Source organism: Pangasianodon hypophthalmus, chromosome 15, assembly GCF_027358585.1.
Source record: "Pangasianodon hypophthalmus isolate fPanHyp1 chromosome 15, fPanHyp1.pri, whole genome shotgun sequence".
Lineage (NCBI taxonomy): Eukaryota > Metazoa > Chordata > Actinopteri > Siluriformes > Pangasiidae > Pangasianodon > Pangasianodon hypophthalmus.
In genome coordinates this window covers 17,377,488-17,399,581 of record NC_069724.1, presented here as the reverse complement: position 1 = coordinate 17,399,581, position 22,094 = coordinate 17,377,488, and the positions used below count along the sequence as shown (strand labels likewise).

General features: G+C 38.6%; 1 protein-coding gene across 3 annotated transcripts; it reads right to left on the bottom strand.

Moving 5' to 3' along the window:
• Positions 1-174: 174 nt before the first annotated feature.
• ark2n (arkadia (RNF111) N-terminal like PKA signaling regulator 2N) lies at positions 175-22,092 on the bottom strand. 3 transcript variants are annotated; one of them, XM_026929123.3, is made up of 5 exons: positions 21,570-21,986; positions 17,027-17,830; positions 7,160-7,237; positions 4,946-5,030; positions 175-3,938 (listed from the first exon to the last, which is right to left on the bottom strand). In XM_026929123.3, the coding sequence occupies exons 2-5, from the start codon at positions 17,757-17,759 to the stop codon at positions 3,773-3,775; spliced, it is 1,062 nt and encodes a 353-aa protein (XP_026784924.2). In that variant the 5' UTR covers positions 17,760-17,830; positions 21,570-21,986; the 3' UTR covers positions 175-3,772. The 3 variants fall into 3 exon arrangements, with proteins under 3 accessions (XP_026784924.2, XP_026784926.2, XP_026784925.2); XM_026929125.3 differs by lacking the exon at positions 7,160-7,237 and having other exon boundaries at positions 21,570-21,959; XM_026929124.3 differs by lacking the exons at positions 175-3,938; positions 4,946-5,030; positions 7,160-7,237 and adding an exon at positions 7,244-11,540 and having other exon boundaries at positions 21,570-22,092.
• Positions 22,093-22,094: the final 2 nt, after the last annotated feature.

Below are 22,094 nucleotides of genomic sequence, written 5' to 3'. Positions count from 1 at the left end.
CCTAACCCCCACCCCACAGTGCCTGAAGGTCAAAGGTCATGAGCAGCTTTCTCACGATAGTGGCATGCTCTGATGATTTGTTAATAGGATATTCTGTGCATTAATAATAATCTCCATCAGAAACAACAGCTCGAGCACAGACAGTCCAACAAAAATAGAAAGCAAACATACACATTACTCTTTAAATAGCTTTATTAATCTTAAAATAGTTCCCTTTATTCTAATATTCATAAGTTCAAGGAAGTAGAGAACTTGGAGAAGCAAAAAAATATGTATTAACACATATTGTCCATAATTTAAAATACTGCCAAAAGGTTACAATGTGAGGAGAATAGATGGTGTACTGGGATGGTGTATAAAATCTAACTGATCCCTAACTCCCCTGTCTTATTGCTGTTGATCTGTTCGACAGCAGACTGATGACCAGCGTATGCACAGTTTTACCTGGACCTGATTAAATCATTCCCTTTGTCTAAAAGCAATGAGCTATACTCAGTTAGAGATGTTCCTGTAATTCATTAATTATTACATTAATTTATCTGCTGACTAAATTATTGACCTTGATACGTCCCTTGTGTGTTCACTGAGCCTCGAATGTAAACAACTCATCCATTCCTACTTAAAATGTGCGTTCAGAATCTGAAAAGACACCAATACATTTTTCCATCAGTATTCAAGAGTTTTCATCAGAAAAGTCAAAAGAATTCTCTGCAGCTTAGGTTCTCTCTGTTTGAGATAACCAGTGCTTCTTGAATAGTGTAGTGTCCTGTAATCTTTATTATACTAGCTGTATTAATATGTTGTGGGATTTTAAGGAAGCTAAGATCCTTTTTTTAACAGGTCTGGTCTTGCTTCCAGCTATCCAGCTCTTACTAACAGTAAGGAATGAAAAACATGATTGAAATGAAGGATGCCAGCTACATAGCTCAACAAACAAGAAAAAGGTGCAATTAAGCTTAGAGAGGGGTGAGCGGTGTTGTGGTGAGCCAAAAGGTGTAAAACCAACAGGAAATGGATCTATAACCTCTCTAAAAGGGCAATATGGACAAACAGAACAAGGTTTTTCCCAGCTCTGCATCCTGGATGACACATAACTCATCTCACTACAAGAACCAAAACAAACACTTTACATGCGCAATACATTACGTAAGGACTAAAACAGAATGCGGCATGTTGTTATAAGACACAGGTTCCCAACCTTGGCCCTGGAACATCCCCTGTCCTACACATTTTAGTGTTTTCCCTGCTCCAACACAGTCACTTCAACTCAGGAAGGACTTTTAATTAGCTGATTAGTTGTGTCAGGTGTGTTGGGAGCAGGCAAACACAAAAATGTGCAGGAAAGGGGGTACTCCAGGACCAGAGTTGAGAAACTGTGTTATAAGAGAATAATCAATGGCTGAATGATGTGATGCAGCCTGATGCAAAGTCCAACCTGAAGTTGATTATGTTCCAATAACGGCATTTATGGAAGTGTTTTATTCCTCCTATACCACAGCAATTTGCCAGCTATTAAAAATTTTAATTTATAAACGATCATACTTTTTAACCATTTATAGTTACAGTTAATGGTGTGGGACATCCACAAGACACATTAATTCCTGTCATCACTTACATTATAACTTCATAAACAGTTATTCCCTCACCAGCATCTTTCTTTTGTTACTGAGAAGCAGAAAAGTGTAACCTCTTCTGTCCTGAAGACTCTCCCATGGTGGAAGAGTTACTGGCCATTACAAAGCACTGACACCTGAGACTCCTTCAATTAATGTTAAATAGATGTTCCCTTACAGAAAGCTTCACCATATCAATGATTATTTCTTTGTTAAATAACAAAACATTTTAAAATTATTTTAGTATTAGGCTTAAAATACATGGATCATCCACCATACAAACCCCTGTGAAGTAGCTGTCACTATAGAAATGATAACATATTAGAATGAGTGCATTAAAATAAACCTGTCATAAGAATTATTGCTGGCACTACTATCAGAGTTGTTACAAAAAAAAAATTAGTTAAATACTTTCATTTCAATCAGATTTGCGAATTCAACAGTGCTGTGGTATAAGGTTATGTTTAGGTTCAAAATTAGTTTGAGAATCATACAAGATCTTAGTACATGGGACAAAATTTTCTTTTAGTACAGGATTGTCGTTTTTCCCTTCTCCAACACACCACATTCAGGCAATGAAGGTTTAGGAGCAGATCATTTGAACCAGATGTGTCTGACACTCCTAATATACGATCAGAAATTACACACAAGATGAGAACAACTGAGAGACATACACCTTATGGTTTTGCATACCACTGTGCAAAGCTAATTGCTGTATCAGTAACAGCATACTTTTGTTTCTGTGGACAAATCCACATCATATGCAAGCGAGACAAATATTGCTTGGCTATTACAAACGTCCACACGATTTTAGCAGGAAGAATGTTGCTGTCATCTTTCACTAACTCCTCCTTCCCACATTCTCACATGCAGTCTGACAATCTGTCACTCTGAAGAGGAAGCTAAATGATGTGATTGATTATGCAAAAAAAAAAAAAAAAAAAAAAAAAGAAAAGAAAAAAATCAGTAGCCAAGAAAAAATCTGCAAATAACCACAGCAAAAATGTATGCCAACTATTTTTGGAAATGTGTATTTCCTTTCTAATAACTTTCATTCAAGCATTTTTCAAAAAAAAAAAAAAAAAATTAAATATTAATAGGAACATCTAATGCTGTATTATGAGAAAGCATGATATAGCAAAACTAATATACAATCTTATAGATCAATGTGGATATTAAGCACAGTTTAAACTAGTCTCAATTACTAATTTAAAAAATAGTGACTAAAAATTTCTAAGAATTTTCACAAGCTGATGCATCTTTTCCACTGGCATAAAGGCCATGTTCTGTGCTAAAATATATAAACATGAGTGTGCCTGAAGGTATTCTCTAGTGCAGAGAAACTCTCTCTTTCACACACGCGCACACAGGAACATACACTCAGGCAGCAGCATTGAAGTTTCATAACGCTTCTCTCTGTAGCTCTCTCTCACACACATGCACGAAAAAAACCTAATCGAGCTATTGCTATTCTCAGAGTAAAACCTGTAATTTTTGCACTATAAAGCAGCTTTGCAGTAAGTTACAGCAAAGGGTCGAACACACCTGAGGCTAACAGCAGGCATCCGTGTGTGTGTGTTTGCCAGACTACTCAAAACTTTGAGATTTAACCTGATAGTCTTGTTAGAAATAGGGAAAAAGGCAAATTTCAGTGCACATGTAGTAAAAAGGAAATATGAAGTCATACAGTAAATGTCTAACAGTAGTTTTGACAATTTTGTTCAGCTATGTATTTGGATAAACTGAACTGAGCAAATCTGATTCTGCTCAACATGTTTTTTTTAAAGACAGTAACCTCACCAGACTTTGACTTGTTAGAAGAAAATGACTAGCTTGTGTCTGAAGTAAGCTCTGATTCCATTACAGTACTGCTACTTGTCATACATGACAGGAAGTCATACACACAAGGAAATTGAATTTACATCAACAGTGTATCTACACACACATATCTTGATGTGGCCTTCCTAAAGCTTTCAAAGACTGATGTTTGACAGCAGAGTGAAAATATTTCAGATTCAGTTCAGTTCAGATTGTCGCACCAAACCATTAAAAAAACTTTTTTTTTTTCTGAAATGTCACCAAACCGATAAAGGGATTAAAATTTATAATGTTTAAAGACACTCAAGCAAACACTGTGTCTGAGTGCCTAGTGTGTGGGATCACAGCAAGTATCTGTGCCGGTCTTCATCCAGTGTCAGATCCACCACCTCAGGGGGCGGAGCCCAGTCAGGCTGGGCGGAGACCGCTGTCCAATGGGGCATGGCCGTTTGCTTCCATGCTGACAGAGACTGGATGACGCCACCTCTTGGAAATCTTGACACAGCACTGGAGGGGAACATGACAAACCATAAAGAGGACACGAATAATCAACGAATGTGTGATTGACTGAAATGTATTCCACATATATAAATATTTTTGAAACAGTCATTTTATTGTAAGTTGGCGACTAGGGAGAACAATAGACTGTTGCACTATATGGCCAAAAGTTTGTAGACATCTGACCATCACAACAATATGTGCTTTTTGAACAATATCTTCCAGATTTAGTCCCCCTTTGCTGTTATAATAACCTCCGCTCTTCTAGGAAGGCTTTCCACTAGATTTCTGAGTGTGGCTGTGGGGATTTGCCCATTTGCCCACTAGAGAAGTCAGGCACTGACGTTGGGTGAGGAGGCCTGGGGTGCAATTGGCAGTCCAATTCATCTTAAAGGTGTTCAGCGGGGTTGGAGTCAGGGCTTTGTGCAGGCCACTCAAATTCTTCCAACCTTGGCAAACCATGTCTTCATGGACCTCGCTTTGTGTACAGGGGCATTGTCATGCTCGAACATGTTCAAGCCTCTTAGTTTCAGTGAAATGAGACTGTAATGCTATGGCATACAAAGACATTCTAAATAATTGTGTGCTTCCAACTGTGACAACAGTTTGGGGAAGAACCACATATGGGTGCGATGGTCAGGTGTCCTCAAATTTTTGGCCATATAGTGTATGAACATAAGGGTTGTGGGTAACCTGGCCAATTGTTAGTAATAATTTATTTAAAAAAAAAAAAAAAAAAAAGGCAAATTAACAACTCTTAAGACAAGTCGTGTATATAACCTGACTTAACAGCTAATTAAATAAATAAATAAAAATTAAATGATAAAGCTAAATGAAAAACAAATCAAAATTAAATAATAAAGAACTATTGGTTAGTGGTTATTCTATTGGTTAACAGCTAATAGAAATAAAGTGACTAAAAAGCTAACTGTAAGTTATGTATGTTAAAATAAATTAATAAATAGGTAGATAACTAAAATAAGCAGCTAATAATAATGCTTAGGAGTGTTCCCAACCTGGCATTTTCCTGTACGCCGACAATCTCCACTTCACTGTCAGACAATGGCAGACTCACCTGGGGAGGCGCCACCTCTACTGGACCTACGATAACACAACCAGGACAAACGTTCACTGACTCTTATTACACTATGCGGGGTTCAGTAATATTTGGTGGACAAATAATGTACATGATCCAAAGTATAACAGAAAATCATACTACTGAAATACCTTTAAAAAGGTAGAATACAGTCAGGTACACAACTCAAGGTGCTCAAAGTGCAGACTTTCAGCTTTAATGCAAGGATATTGTTTATCCAAATCTTACCCCGTTCACCCGATTTGGATGTAAATACCTACACCGTTCCTACAACGTTCACCCAATTTGGATGTAAATACCCTCAAATTACAGCTGAAAGTCATATTCATTACTTAATTTCAACGCCAATATTGTGGGACAGATGGCTAAAATAACAATAACTTTGTCAATGTCCAAATATTTATGTACCTAACTGTATACTGAATCTTACTCTATTATTACACATCTCTAATATTAAGATGTTCCTGAAGAACCTGTGCATTTATTACGACTTTAACACCCCATTGACTTTCTTCTTGCTGAATTTCAGGCACAATTTATGCCTTTTTTCAAGTGCAGCTGCCTCATGACACTCCTGGTTAATGCAGTCTTCTGAGAATGGTTACAGTATCTGTTGTGTTGCTAAACCAGGACTTGGCAAGCAGCGCAGCACTGGCCAATTTTTCTGAAGCCAAATCTGATAGCCATAGCCTATCGTGGTTTTTTCGTGTTTCCTTAAAATTTGGTAGTCAGTTTTCATTTAAAAGATTTATGTTTAAGTTTGCATGCATAGGTAATTAGTACATATGTATAAGAAAAATCATACAGGAATAAATACAGGACTGCCTAATAATCATGTATTGTATGTTCAATCCTTTGTAATAATTTGAATCACTAGAAAATTATAATCTACATGTCACTGTTCAGTACAATTTCGTGGTTGACATAGGTGTGACTCGGCTATAATTTGGAATGCTGTATCTCTCTTTGCTTTTTCTAATTGCTCTTAAATTAAAAAATAGCTATCACACCAAAGAAACATTGACACTTTATAAGCCTTCAGTGCCAAAAGCATGTCCCGGTGGAAATTCCACTCACTGTTCTTACAATCATTTGGCTCTACAGTTGAAAAATGGCTATAAAGAGGACTCCATTACTTTATCAGCTCGAGTTCAGCTTGGTAGAGGAGCAAGTCAGCATCTGACAAGGTCCTTTTCCTTCCAAGCCATTTATACGCTGAAGCATTAACGTTAATCTATGTTTTTTCACATTGTATTACAAGAATGACAATGCTAAGGATGCGAAGTTCCTGAAATCTAAAAGTATTTTATGTTCACTACGTTCTTATTGAGTGCTGTGGTTATATTCCAAAACAGCAGTCTTTCTCAACCCTGGGCCTGGGTTAGTGATTTCCGTGCTCCCAACTCACCAGATTCAATCGATCAGCAAATTAACAAGCCTGAAGCAGGTTGAACAGGGAGTGTTAGAGAAGAGGAAACACCACCGGCAGTGGTACTCCAGGAACAGGATTAAGAATCACTGCCCTATCGACACTGTGTGCAAAGACAAGGGTCAAAGTTGCAGTTTATTCTAAAAAGGCTGGTGCTGATCTGTTGCTTGGGAAATTGGAATTTGGGTGTAGCCTACACTTTTATGGAGCAAGCAGAAGGTCTGTCGGACCAATTAAAAAACTGGAGGTGAGGAAAGGGAGAGTATGTCTTTTTATTGTAATGCCAGAGCACCATAGAGATCATCTGTCTTTATAGTCGTGTTATCTCATGAATGAATTAAAGAAAACTGAGTATATAAACAGACATCAAAGAAATAAATTAACTTCAACAGTAATCAGAGTCTTCAATTTTATCCAAAGTGCCAATGTGGCTGAACATATTCATTCTGGCTAAAAAGGCGCCACCCATCACTGAACAACCACTAGGTGTGACTTGTTTGGCTGGAATGAAAATCCACAGCCAGTACAGCCCTCTGTTGATAAGACCGATGATCCCTGAGCTGTGCTGTTCTTGCTCATAAGTTTCCTTTCTATCTATTCTTCCTTTGTTTCTTTCTTTCCAATGTATTTTTATTCAAAGGTAACCCTTTTCTTATCCCTTCATTTTCTGATCTACATTTAATTCATCTAACCCTATCCACTGACCTGAGAGTGTGTGCAACTGCTGCTCCTGTTCAGAGTGTGTGTCTGACACGTCATAATGGCCGATGACCTCCGGCCCCACTGCACAACACACACATGAACACAATGGTTTTAATTTTACTTACTACCACAATCGCCAAGTACAAAATCATGACTTCCTATGTTTCTTTGTAGCTAGACAGTATCCTGTTTAATTTTAAATAAATTTCTGTCTAAGGGTTTGTGTATTCTTTCCCTAGAGAGGGGGGAATCAATGCTACTATGACTTGTTATTCGGTCAAACTTACCATTCAGTCACAAAGTATCAAACAATGTGGGTATTTTTCTTTGGTCTTTTTGATCAATTATATGAAAGTAATTTTATAAGACAGAGAGAACAGTGTTCAGGAACATTGTTTTAACACTACACAAAAAATAGGGCACACATACTGGACAAAGACGGCTGAAAAAGAATGTCTAAGCTACCTCAATTACTAGGTTATAGGTAAATGAACATGAAGACCAGCTACACACCAATAAAATGCTTATTTACTGGATGCAGTTCAAAAAGTGAATTATCAGCATTTATATTGAAACTGTCCAATGAAGGGTAAAATTAAGCCTGTTATTTTCCCTGCATAATCTATGCAAGATTTGTTTTCCCTTTCAATTCTCATATTCCTCCACTTTAGATTTCAATAGAACAATTCAAAACCAGGAATTGATCCTAACCTGTAAATTATATACTGTAAGTAACTCCTCAAACTGACCACTATCAAGTCAAATATACACTCACTGACCCCTGTACCTTCATGCAATTATCCAATCAGCCAATCATATGGCAGCAGAGCAGTGCATAACATCATGCAGATACAGGTCAAGATAATGTTCATATCAAACATCGGAACAGGGGGAAAAAAACATCACCAGTTCTTTTTCTCTTCTTCAACTGTCTTGTTTGAGTGAGTCTGTGCCCACTGTAGCCTCATTTTACTGTTCTTGAGAGACAGGAGTAGAACCTGACGTGGTCTTCTCCTGTTGTAGCGCATCTGCCACGAAGTTCAACGTGTTATGTGTTCTAAGATGCTTTTCCGCTCTGCACGGTTGTAAAGAGTGATTGAGCTACTGTAACCTTCCTGTCAGCTCAAACCATTCTCATCATTCTCCTCCGACCTCTCTCATCAGCGCTCATCTCACGAGATGTTTTTTGCTTTTCTCACAATTCTGTGTGAACTCTAGTGACTACTGTGTGTGACAATCCCAGGAGATCGGGAGTGTCTGAGATACTCAAACCAGTCCATCTGGCACAAACAACCATGCTACGGTCAAAGTCACCAAGATATGTGTTTTTTTTTGTTTTTTTTTTCTTTCTGATTGTTTGATGTGAACATTATCTGACATTCCTGACCTGTACCTGCATGGTTTTATGCATTGTGTTACCACATGATTGGCCAGTGGTATAATGAGCAGGTGTACAGCTGTTCCTATAAAGGGCAAACAAAACAGCCTTGTTTTTTTCATTAAATACAAAAAGGTTGAAAACAGCTTTGTTTTTTCATTAAATACAAAACATAAAAAAAGCATTCTTTTTTTTTTTTTATTTTGAACCAGGGACATTACCAATGGATTATAATACTAGGAAAATGAAAATCAAGAAATAAGAAAATGTTTCATTAGTTCCATCAGATCGTTCATGCTGCAGTTCACTAGTTCATTACATTTCAACAGACTAATTGAATAAGTGTGTCCTTACTTAGCACAAATTTGTAAATCGTAAACCTTTAAGCCCTTCCATGAAGTGTGGATGTGTGTGTAAAATAATTTCATTTCTCTTTAAGGCCTTTCTGTGAGTATAAACATGGATTTGTTTTTGGTGTGTAATTTAAAAAAAAAATTAAAAAAAAAAAAAAACCCACAAAAACTGACATTGTGACTTGCGTTAAACTGCTAAACAGTTATAGCTGTGTGCCTGTGTATGTTATACAGTGTATCTGACTGCAGTAACTGCAAGCTTCAGTATGAGCCACGGACACACAGCACTTGAGCATGAGGTTAGCTTAAACTTCATAGCATGTGTAAGGAGTAACTCTAGCTAAGTTAGATTAGTAGTATAACATCACAGTGCAGCTGTTCATGCATTATTGCTTCTTATTATTTTCTGTTCATTACATGCATGTGATGTAACAAAAACAAACAAACAAACAAACAAAAAGTCAAACCACATCATAACTAATGAGTCAGTTCTTCAATTTCTTCCCCAAGTGACACAGTGACACGTAAAATGAGTCCATTCCAACATAACCAGTTGCGTGTGTGTGTACAGCTGTGTGATTGTGGAGTGTGATCTGTCTGTTCTGGTATGAAAAACCAGCCAGAGAAGTTCCTCAAGACACACACATACTAAGGGAAGATAGTGTGTATAAGAACACAACTCTAAATGTTCCCCCACAATCTTTAAGACTCTTTTCTTAAAGACTCATATCTCCTGAGAGCATCTGGATATTGATGAAGAAACAGCATCTATCTCCTTCTGTGCAGAGTTGCACAAGGTATCCAAGTTCGATTCTGTAACATTCAGGACCTTCAATGCTGCATTTAAATAAGCCAACACTAATCTGATGTTGTAGTCTGCCTACAGGCATATCAAAGTGCACATGCTAATTTGACTCGGATGGGCTAGATGTGCACAGTGGTAATTGCAAGGACAAAGAAAACCAGCTTTTATGCCGTCAATTTGTGGAAAAGATGGGCTCAAAGAGGAAGATTTAGGCTCAAAGAGGGAGATTTGGGCATATTATTCTTACCTTGCTGGGGGTAAGATTTGCCTTTAAAAACACACAATTCAAAATTGTGGGTTACGCTTTTAAGAATTGAAAAAAAAAAATAATCAAAACCCTAAATTAAAAAACCAAAAAAAAAAAAAAAGTCATGTGAAGTTTATGTAAATTATGCCAGAGAAAAGCAGAGGTTTTCAGTGTGGTCTAACGTTTAGTCAACCGCAGTCGTCTGCCAAGCTCATGTGCATGAAACGAAGTGAAGTGGCATGGAGTGGACTGGCATCAAAATGGAAGATATGAACTGCAATGAGCTAAGTGCACCTAAAGTTTTTATGTTCTACTTGTTTACCTTTAGCCTAATTTAAAATCTGTATTTTTGAAATTTTGAATTTTGAGATTTGTTTGTTTTTTGTGAAATCTTCCCCCTAGCAAGTTCAAGCCAAAGAAAACAATTCTCCTCCGTGTCGCCGTACTAAGGCTTCAAGTCACTTTTTCCCTCCCCCGATCGTTGTGAAAAAGGAACATGGATACTGATTGGCCAAGACCACCTATGTTGTGTTCAACCTATTTTCATCATGAATGATGATTGGCTGGCAGCTAGAACCTTATAAAACCAAGTTTATATATATTTTTTTCATATATTACACAAAAACGTCAGAGGAGAATAAAGTATCTACCAGAATATGGTTAAATTATTTTTGACCAAAATGCCAGATTGAACCTTATAATACTGAAGACACTGGTTTTTGGTTTTACCTCAGAAAATCATATAAACAAAAATAAGATACATTTATCCAGGTGTGTTCTCTTTTGCCAAGCAGTCACAGCTACTTTGGTGGTAAACCTGAGATCCTTGTAGTTATATCATTATTAATTAATAATATCACTATATTATTAATGTGTATTATTATGTATAAAGGTTGTATCAGCTGGGCAGTGACTGACTACTTTACGACTCGTGTTTGTAGCACTTGGGTTTAGTTCTGACTGTTTTGCATGTATTTCTGGTAAACTGATGGAAACATCACCAGGTCCTACAACAGCAATATTAATAGATTGTATTTTGTCTTATTACGGAATTCTTTGGACTAAACTTATTTGCCAATAAACAAATGTAAATGGAGAGAGAGAGGGAGAGGGAGAGAGAGAGAAGAATGAAGAAGACAAAAGAAGATCAAAAGAGGAAGTGATTAATGGGTGAAAAAAGGAAAAATGCATAAGGAGACAAAATAAGAGAGGGCTGTGTACTGTATCCAGCATCGTTAGCTAGAATGTTTCTATTTTGCGCAAATATTTTTTTGAATTTTCTCAGTAGCTTAGCACATCCTCCCGTTACACATTTAGTAGATTCGGATCCAGGACACAGCTGTGAGCAGAGTTCAGCGTGGGGGGAGAAGCATCATTGTTCAGCCGGATGATCCGGTAGGCCGCTGGCGTTTCTTCTGAGCCGATGTGACTCCGCCCTTCCGGATTCCCACTGTATGACTGATCATCGTCGTCACCGGAATGGAGACGGCTAATTCGTTCCATCCACGCACGGAACCTTTCCTCTGTACGCCTCTGGGCAGCGGCCACTCGTGTCAGCGCTTCCTCCAGGACTCCGCCCATGCTGTTTCCACGGCGGCCAGCTTAAAGACAGACAGCAAGCGCCGAGAACACACACATACACAAACGTCAGGCACACACTAGAAAAACGCTGGACTTCACGGCGGCCATGCTGACAAGCTTAATGGGAGTCATGCAGCTTTCACGGTGCATTCTGGGTAACGCAGTATGTTGCATGTACATGTGACAATAAGGACTGGAAATTTTCAAACACTCCCTCAACCAGAAATGTTCTCATATGACTAATGCATCTCAAGATTCTCAAACACAACTCATTTTACTTAACAAACAAACAAACAAACAAACAAATAAATACACACACACACACACACACACACACACACTGCAAGAAACCCCTGGCTCTGGAGTTAAATATGCTAACTATATCTAACCTGTACCTCATGAGGGGGAAAAGGTACCAAAAAAAAAAAAAAAAAAGGTACCAGAATATTACCAGACTTATACCAGAATTGATAATGTATTTGTATAATGCATCAGTACAAAAAAATTCATAAGTTGTTTTAAAAATTCACAAGATGTACAGCGCCATCTGTTGGGCTGCTGTCAAATCTCAACTTATTAAAAAAAAAAAAAAAAAAAAAAGAAAGAAGGAAAGAAAGACAGATACATCAGATAGGTGGCATGGAAAAGATACACAGTCTCGAAAAGAGTCTCGTATGTATTCTGTAATATGGGAGAAGAAAAGAAAGAGACCACCAGTTGTGTAGGTGTAGTGGGATTGGACAATTCTGAAGAAGTTTTTGGAGTGTTCATTTTGTTTGCTTAACAGCTAATAACTGAGCTTCTCATGAGTCAAAATCAGGGTGTACTTACAGCGAAAACCACTTAACAATGCAATGCCTTGTGTGACCTTGAAACTGCTGATCTAGAAGTTTCAGTGCCCAGAAAATCCAGCATAGCTGTCACTCTAACACACCGTGATCAGAAATTTCATTCCAATTCATCTTCTGCTTAAACGTTGAATATCGTCATATTCCAAATACAGCAGAGGCACAAAGGTGCCCATTTCCAGCTAACATAGAGAATGGAAGGTTTGATTTATATTTCGGAAAACATGCAAGTAAATGCGTCTGCACTAATGTGCAGAGAATGAGAATCTTTACTACATGTCTGCGTTGCTGTACATCAAGTAAATGCTACTTGGTTGAGCTGGGAAAAACATGATGAATTGAGACGAGACTCAATAGCTAACACAATAGCGGTGGCTGGCAAAGAAAGGAGCCATCTTCAAAATATTACAAAACCTGTAGCGTGTCCAATTCTCGGAGGGACTTAGTATTATACCAGACAAGCTGCTTATACAATTAAGTTTGCCCGGTCTTGCAAAATATAAAAATAACTCAAATACATCACATAAAATTCTGCAAAAAAACAAAAAACAAAAAGCAATATAGATAGACAGGCAGATAGCTAGATAAATTGATAGATCATTAGAACTTGGTGTATGGGAGAACTCAAAAAAGAAAAGTTATCACAAAACTACAACCAAAAGACTGAAGTAACTTTAGCTGACGATTTAAAAAAATAAAGACTTCACCCTGTTCACAACATCAGGGCATTACTAGGTACTTTTCCTTTGTAGCTGTTCTGAAAAACTGGAGTCTGTCGTACTGGAGAAAGTGCTTGTCAAACGGCGTTTAAACACAGGATATATATGTATTCCTATATATCTATAAATAAATAAAGATATGTCCATAGAGATACACAGATATACATAGGGTACCACTGATTAAGGCCATAATCATTATTTACAAGTGTGTTTCCCAGTATGGCTTTATATACTCGCTTTCACTTCTGCTCAAGCTGGTTTCGTTTTTGACATTTACATTTCCAGTGATATCAGATAGAGATTGTGGAAAGTTTTGTTCACTTGCTTTCCATGATTAATGCTTTGGGGACAATCATTTACATTCACCAAGCATGCATGAAAATGATAAGCAATGGGACAGACCTGTCTGTGTGTGTGTTTTGAGAATTGATTTGTTTGTATGTGTGAGCAAGAATGAAAAAGAAATCTCAAGCATGAGTACTAATCCTGCAAATTTAAGGCTTATTCACACTGAACATGATTTCTTCACATAACAGCACAACAAGAATTTCAAATGAACACATGTATGTTTATGAACAGTTAAATCTTTGATAGAACAGAATTTTATAAGTAAACCTACGGCCAAATGCGGTTTGTTGTAATTTGCCTAGAGCTTTTGGATGAGCTCCTGTATGAATAGATATTGCTTTTTAAAAGAATGAACGCATCCAGTATGACTAGCACTTTCACGGCATTCAGTTGCATTATGTTTGGTGTGAATACGCCTTTAAAGTGTCAAGCGCAGACAGCATGGGATCATTCAGTCAACATGCACCAAGAGACAGTACGTGTGTGTGGGCATGTTTTTATCTTAGCGGGGACCAAATGTCACCATAAGAATAGGAATATCTGAGAGTTGTAACAACGCACAAGGAAAATGAATTCTTTCATTTAAAAATTAAAAGACTTCCTTTTACTGTTTAACTGAGATTAAGGATAGATTTAGGTGTAGCAAAGCATTAATTAGCTGCATTAATATTAACATCAGTTAAAGGTCATTCATTAGATTTGATTACGATTGAGGGAATTGGAATTTGATTATAAAACGATTCTCCATTGCATCTCCATTAACCGAGCATTTGTGTCGCATTTACAGCGTCGGGATAGCTGTGTCTATGAAGAAACACACTTTTCTTCTCTGACAACATCTCTCTTTCTCTCGCATTTTGAATGTTAACAGGACTTGCGGAAGCTACACAGCTCTAAGTCTATATAGCTATGCAGTTTCGAAAATCGGCTGAATTAAAAAAAAAAAAAAGAAAACCATTTTTAATCATTTCTTGCATCAATGCAGAATTTTTCAAAAAAGAATCACGATGCATCGTACAAACAATTATTTCCTTTACCCCTAATAATTATACAAAAATGATAAATCACAATGTTGAACATTAACACTAAAATCACAGTTATTCAGATTGTACATGTTGAAGGTAATACCTAGTGGCCTTCTTTTAGCTGAATCACATGAAAACATTCAGAAGGTCCCTTGATTCCTTTAATAGTAAAGCACTGGTAATTGGCTTTCATTTCTCATTCACCACTTTTCAGTCATGTTCAATGTCATATTAATGAGAAAGCCAATGTAGAAGTAGTGGAGGCAACAAAAGTTGCCTTTCACACTGAAGCAAGTACTGGCGCCAGTATGATTAGTTGAATGACACTGAGGGTAATGCAGGAAACCAAATGAAAATAGGCCAGCATCTTGATCCAAGATGTTTAAACCCAAAACATCAACTTTGAATTTTATTATAAAATAAACCATGGATGACACTGAATGTCATGTTAATCATATAGTCAAACTTCGAGTCAGTTGTTGTATTTACCTTGTTGTGTCTTTTGAGGTACTGTATTGGTCATGTTTGAGATTTAGGTGTAAATCACAGGCTAAGTTTCTGATCCACTTTTATCTTTATCCATATCTGCCCTTTTCCTACCTCAAGCATGAGGTCAAAAGCAATACAGCTAATATATGAATAAGGTGACTGAAATACTGTTTAGCAAACAACCTGACTTGCCAAACTCAAGAATTTCTGTTTTAACTCAGCACTACCACAACATATCACCAGTAACAGTGAAGAACAACCGCAGTCTAACTCTGTGTTCACACAAATGTGGACACGTGCCCATTTATTTCCTGTAGAGGTGCTCGAATCTGCTGTGATACTAACAATAAATTCTGTAGTCAAACTGATCAGCGTAGGAAAAAATATTTTCAGTGACTCTCGTTTTCTAAACATGAACCAGCTCAGCTTCTCTAGCAGATCCTCTGTTGTGGACAATCGCATACATTTATGTAAAACAGTAACTGAAGGAAGCTCATCGAACCAGAGAGTAGCTACAGGGCTAGAGACATTAGGTCAGAAAGGTGAAAGTTTTCACAAACAATTCAAAGATTTTCCATTTTATTTACGCTTGCTGGAGGGATTACAAAACGGAAGGCACTGAAACTGAAGCTTGCTAAAAAAAAAAAAAAAAAAAAAAAAAAGTTGACGATGAAAGCAGAATGTTTAAAAAAAAAAAAATGGACAGAGAAGTATGCATTTATTCTACAAAGTGCATTGCGTTAGTCAAAAGTGGTAACATGAATCCTCACTACGAAACAAAACATAGCCACTTCAAATTCCCTTATTTACAGCGATAAACTAATTGTAAATGATTAAGCATTGCAAAGTAACCGTTGTGTTAGTTACTAGTTGTGTTACTAGTTAATTACTTATCTGTACTACAGTAGCCTTAGCATCCATACGTAACAACAGCATTATCTGTTACATGCCCAAAAGAAGACTAGTGTGAACACGGGACACTGAACTCTGCTTTATTTGCACTACCGCTTTTTACTTTTGCTCTTGATTGATTTTGCCCCTGTACTTTGTCTGGTTTTTTATGTTTAAACATTCTTCTACAAAAAGTTAAGTTTAATTTCTACATTCTATACTGATTCCATTGCAGTCACTGACATATCACATGATAGTAGCAAGGTTACAGTTTACACTTTTCATAGTATGGTAACCTGATCTAAAAACAGCATGGTTTAATGGTATCAGTGTGTTAATCGAACATTTAAAAATACACAAGCCAGTATTGAAAATTAAAGTACAAATTAAAGTGCATTATGAAATCTTTGTGATCTTTTTTTTTTATATAAGCACACCTTTGTCCATATACTAAAACAAAAGGAAACAAAAAGATCATTTCCCCTAATTATCATTCTTTCTTAGAAAGATATTTTGAGAGCAGCTTCTCCATAAATTGTCAGTATTCATCACATTGTTGTTATGAGCTTATAGAGAAAGCGGCTGTGAGGAAAGGCAGCATGCTGAAAAACAAACAAAAAACAAAAAAAACAACAAAAAAAAAATAGCACAGCAGTGTGCAGTGCTGCTCAGCCAAAAACAGACAGTTGTGTCAATTAGTTATGGTCAGCAGTGCCAAAGCAAAAGGTTACACAGCCAAAGGGTTTTCGGTACCGTCCGCCTCCCCGTGCAGAGAAATGGAGCTTGCTATAGTATGATTGAGGGTGAGTCTAGGGGGAGGGGGCTGCAAAATTTTTTGGGGAGTCACAGCCACACACAAAAAGGATGGAGTAAGGAACATGTTTGGTTAAAAATTTCACAGATAAATGGCAAGAGGCAAAAAGCATTTTAATCTGTTTTTTGAAAAAGTCTGCGGTGAGGTAACCATCTGATAACACACCGAAACTAACTGTGAAACCGTGACACTGTAGCAGCTTTACATGGGAGACTGCGCGTGTAAAAGAATTATGTTTGTTACCCGAGATGTACGAGTTATGACTACCAATAATGTTTTCAGAAAATGAAGTGCATACAGCGAAGATGAATTCCCCCAATTCATCTCAGCAGTATCCAACAATTAGTGTGTCTGTGTGGGTGGACACAATACCTGGAGGATGCAAACTGACTGTCCCTCCCTCGTTGTCAGACGACGCTGTGGACGATGATGACGAAGAGTGTGCAGTGGCATCGCTGTCACTAGTGCTGCTGTCCTCTAGTGGGCGGGACTTACGCTTGGCAACCGCCTCCCGTTTCTGCCTTAGCAGACGCATTCGCTCTTTATGTCTCTGGCTGCGCTTGCCCCGCTCTCGGGTCCGCCCACCATTCGCCTGCTTCTCCTGACAACGATTTTTCTTGGCAGCCATGGCAACGCCAGCAGATGCGTCGCTCTCGGACCGTGAGCGGCGTGATGACTTCCTGGGGGCAGGGTCAGAGTGAGAAGAGGGGGCAGGCTTAGCGTCAGCCAGTTCCACATCCTCTTCTTCGGCTGAGGAAAGAGTGTCCGAATCACCAAGATGACCAGAAGACGAGGGCGATCGCAGATAGGCTGAGGAGTCACTGTCCTCTTGTGGGCAGATCTGAATGACAGAGGTGGCAGGACCTTTTTCTGGTGGCAGAGCCTCAGGGGAGGAGTCTCGGCGCAGCTCCTTCAGCAGGCAGGGCATGGACAGTAAGCCAGGGGGCAGTGGCCTGGAGGGGCTCTGCATGCTGATTGGCTCCTCACATATAGGAGAGCTGGAGGACAGGGCTTCAGGTTTCAGGGACAAGTCCTGATTATCTGCTGTGGCCCCGCATTCTGTGGGGCATTCTGGGAGTTCAGTGGCCTTCTGGCCTTCAGCCATCTTTAGAGGACGGGGCCAGGTGGGCGGAGTCTCCAAAGCAGCAGCTGCTAGGCGTTTCGCGTGTTGCAGACCTAGAAATCAACATATTACATGAGATTAGGGATGGGAAGATTGGCTATACATCTGAATCAGCCGACTGTCGGCCTAAATACGTGATTGCCAAATCTTGCAACATGCACTTGGGGTAAAATGGAAAATAACATGTCCTGAAGTGAAACATGTCATTTGTCTGCCAGTTTCTCCCAGGCAATGCTTCTTGCAATGTCATAAAAACCAGTCTGCCTTGTGGCAGAAGCAAAGAAAAGAATTTTAACACCACTAGCCTGATACAATACTTAAGAGGAGTACATCATGCAACTGAGCACAGTTAGTACCAAAATCTATCCGAATTAGTGGAGATGGATAACACAATACCGACAATGAGCCACCAAACTTCACAGCAGCAGTCCAAAAACTAAAGGAATTACGACATTTACTGCGACAGATAAGCAGCCGCTCAGTTCTCGCTTACTGAGAATGTGGAATTCTGTCTCTTGTCTTATCTGGAGCCGCACTATGCGCTTTCCCAGTCAGAATTACTTTAAAGTTGTTGTGCTTCCTTAGCTCTATCAAAAAGTTTACGACCATACAGACCACCTGTTGACAAAAAAATGTTACCTCATTGAGCTTTACAAATGATTTATGGAGTTCTGACATGAGTCCAACATTTATGTTAAATTTAACAGCTCAGTGGATCGATCTGTTTGATAGTAAACACCGAATTAGCTGCGCAGTTTTAAATTCAGGACTATCGCAGATAATACCACACCTGTAAGATTGCAGTACGCCTACATCACAACAATTGTTTAAATTGCTTGTTAGTTTTATCTGAAAGCTTATTTAAATTTTTAAGGCACATAGCTTGGTCACAAAAGCATACATACAGTTCCAGCAAATGACAATTAAACTGACAATAAACCAGTTTAACAGTTTAACAAGTTCGATGTTTCTGCCTGAGGAGTGTCGTGGTATCCATCATGCTCAGTAACAACCGGCATCCACAGAATGCTGATTGGTCCATCTCTACAACAGACACAACTGGAAATTTGCATACACGAGCAAATGTAAAACACTTGTACAATGTAAAAGCCTGTCACAGAAAGAAAAAAGTTCAGAAACTGCAACTGTGAAGGGGAAAATATCTGAAACAAAACAGAAAAGTTGCTACCAGAACCCAGGACAGTACAGAACAGGTAGACAGATGGAGAGGTTTACCTAGTGATTCAGTCTTAATGAGTGCTTCCTTAAAATGAGCCACAAGGGCATATTAATGGTGTCCATTTACAATAACATGTCGGCTCCTGTTTCTCAGAACTCTACCATTTCAGGTTACATTACTGACAGGCAGGTTTTTTTGGTCTGTTTGTGTACTGTATTACATTTGCTTGGGATTTTTTTATGTTTTGGGTTGCAGTGGTGCAGTGGGTAGGAAGCGTTACTGCCTCACAGCTCCAGGGTCGCTAGATCGGTCCTGAGATCAAGTTACCATCTGTGTGGGGGGAAAAAATTGTACTGTCTGAGTGTTTATTACCAGATTACCTCCCCAACACAGTTTTTGGACTGATGGCGTTCCTAGTTTGTGACCTAGCGAGCCAGAATCAGAATGCATTTATTGATAGACTTCAAAGCACTTTTGCAAGTTGCTCTGGGTAAGGGCGTCTGCCAAATGCCAAAAATGTAAATATGTGGAGTTTTGTAGGTTCTTTCAGTGTTTCATCCGAGTTCTCCGGTTTTCTCTCACCTAACAAAAACATGCCAGCAGGGGAATTGGCTACTATTGTCCCTAATTGTGTATGCGTGTGTGCATGGTTCCCTGCACTGGACTGGCGTTCCATCCAGGTTATATTCCCGCCTCACGCCCAGTTTTCCTCGGATTGGCTCCGGATCCACTGCAACCCTGATAAGCATAAAGAGCTTACTCAAGATGAACGAATGCTTATGCTTTTGTAAAGGGTCATCTGGGCTTTGGAAAGGCATTATATAAATTAAAATGAACATTTTTTATGCCTTGTATGCAAGTTATTCCAGCAGTTCTTATAATAAATACAATCCAGTCATCAATCTCAAAATGATTTCGATGTTCTGTCTGAGCAAACATCAAATTTATATTGATCGTTCTCAAATTAGTCACAGGGAAGATCTTGCTGGATACACAGTTGAGTGCAAAAGTCTGCATCTCCCATAGTGTCTGAAGTAGATAAGAGGCCTTTTGCCTTTATTTTCCAATTATCTACAAAACGTAGGATTCAAAAAGCAAAACGCAAAAAGCCAAAAAAAAAAATTTGTTGGGTGGTTTCTGCAACAAGAGCTGTTTGAAAAGAATCTGTAGCAAGAAGTAAAAGTTTTGCCATAACCTACGTGGTGTTCACATCTGATCTAAAGAAGGCAGTATATTACAGGCTTTTATAACATATGTGAAGAAGAATGGGTTATGTACGTATAGCAACTGAGATGATCCAAAAACTGGCAGGAGATAGTTATAAAGGCAAAGGTGTACAAAAGTTGCACCCAGTCTAAGAAGAAATTGCATAAAATGTCTAATTTGATTGACGTGCCATAAAATTACTGCTTGTGCAGGGTTGGTTTTTGACATTATACCATGTTATACATCAGTGTTGAGATAAACCTTGCAGTACACTGAACCCAATGCACCTAAAACCAAACAAAAATCTAACCAAAATGGTATTATTCATTTGGGAAGATATGTTGTGCTACGCAAAAGTTTGAGCTTTTTTGATTTGTTCACGTTACACTCTCGGCTACTGACTTACATCGATATATAAAGCTTGATCTTAAAAACTAAATCAGAACAAATGGCACAAATAAATGTGACTGGTGATTCATATGGGAATTTCATTTCAGCTCTCGTGCTGTCCTAAAGGTATGCAAACTTTTGCACTTTTTCAGATTATCATGCCCTATGTAGCAATATTATCCAAAACACTAGGGGAATGAATCACAGAAGGCTCCCTGTTATAAATATAATGCACAACATAAGATTGAGGAACTGTTATTTTATACCATTTATTCTGATGCACCGTGCAAATGGAATAATGTGCTGCTACGCCTTATATATTTGCACCCTGTCGGACACAGTGCACTACATAGGGAGTAGGGAGTAGGGTGTAGGGGACAGTATTTCATACCCTGTAATTCCAAACCAGGTGACATGGCACGCGGATCTATGCATCATGTATGAACAATACGCGGGCCGCATGCACCTGCGCATGCGCACAACTCAATCTGTATTATTTCAGTTTCTTGACTCACTAACCTTCTTACACTGATTCTAAACCCATATCTTAAAACAACCTTTAATGAGTTTACTACACAATAAAACTAATAGAATTTAAACATCGCCTACCCCTAAAAATGCAGCGCAAAAAAAGATAAAATAAATCGCACTTTAGCTCTGCCCTTATTTGCATAAACTGATAGCAACTGTGTTTATTAACCACACATTAAAGGTTTCGCGCGCTAGAAATGCTCATCTTGTATCTCGATGCACCTCTGAGCTAATGTTGATAGCTAACAGCCAGCTAACTAGGGCAAAAAACCATTACGAATAAACTAGAAAGATATTTAAGTAACAGGTAGTCGAAAAGACTAGGCAACCACGAGTTCATTTAAACCGCATAGTTTTTAAAGGAAAGGAAAGAGAAATGTGAAATAGACTTAAAATGCTAGCATAGCTAGTGAGGCAGCTCTTTTGCGTCTGCTAGTTATCCAGCTAGCTGCTTAAATAAACTGCTTAGATAAAATGTTGCGCACCTGTATTAAACTGCAGCTCGGGCGTATATTCTTCTTAACATCGTGTTGTCCTTTTTCAAGTAGCACTTGCATGAAAACTTCAGCATACATATGTATTAAAAAGCCAAAAGTTCAAACTACGTGTTTGCGGCCCCGCTAGTCCGCGTCCCGGCCCCTTAGCACAGTTGGCCACTTCACAGAGGCTGAATCCCAACTGACTTCATTCTTCCTACACGAACGCACTACATAGGGTATGAAATAATGGCCTTCTACGCGCTGTGTAATGCACTATTTGTCCACCACGGAGCCGTTTGGGATTCTGCCAATGTCCGTGTTAATGTAAATGAATGAAGAAGGCGCTTCCGGGCTATCCTTACTCTAACTACATCAGACAGCGCCACCACGCGGTGCGGAGTGAGTTAGAAAGTGTTTTTGTGTGTGTGTGTGTGTGTGTGTGTGTTTCCTTCTTCCTCTTCTTCTTCTTCTTCCTCTTCCTTTCAGCAACCCGGTGGATCACTGGACATGATGCAGGAATACACACTGCAT